Below are 331 nucleotides of genomic sequence, written 5' to 3' on the forward strand. Positions count from 1 at the left end.
CTAAAATAGTTACCGGTAAATAAATTTGGTTGGCGGTTACACGTTGCCTGTAGTTGACCTCATACTCGGGTTGGGGTCGCGGGTCAGCGGGTTCCACGCACTGACCCAGCTTCACCTCTTCTATCTCCCAGACGTCACCTGATGAAGGAAGAGGGAAGAAAGAAAAAAGAATAACAATAACTTTTTTGTCTATTTATACGTCCTCGGCTATCATTATCAGGAAATATGTTTGTTGCTTAGGCTAATAATTTGCTTCATTTAATAAATCTATTAAAACCATGACTTATATGCCTAGCAGTTAATTTAAAATCATTAAGGTGTTCGCTCCTAG

General features: G+C 39.6%; 1 protein-coding gene across 1 annotated transcript in view; it reads right to left on the reverse strand.

Annotated features, from left to right (window-relative positions):
• The window catches only part of LOC119591779, a 4,863-nt gene that overhangs the window by 1,045 nt on the left and 3,487 nt on the right, over positions 1-331 (reverse strand). The window contains exon 3 of the mRNA XM_037940523.1: positions 14-138. Within this exon, the coding sequence (XP_037796451.1) occupies positions 14-138 (125 nt within the window). The remainder of the gene's footprint in view (positions 1-13; positions 139-331) is intronic.

This window comes from Penaeus monodon, chromosome 29, assembly GCF_015228065.2.
Source record: "Penaeus monodon isolate SGIC_2016 chromosome 29, NSTDA_Pmon_1, whole genome shotgun sequence".
In the NCBI taxonomy this organism is placed as follows: domain Eukaryota; kingdom Metazoa; phylum Arthropoda; class Malacostraca; order Decapoda; family Penaeidae; genus Penaeus; species Penaeus monodon.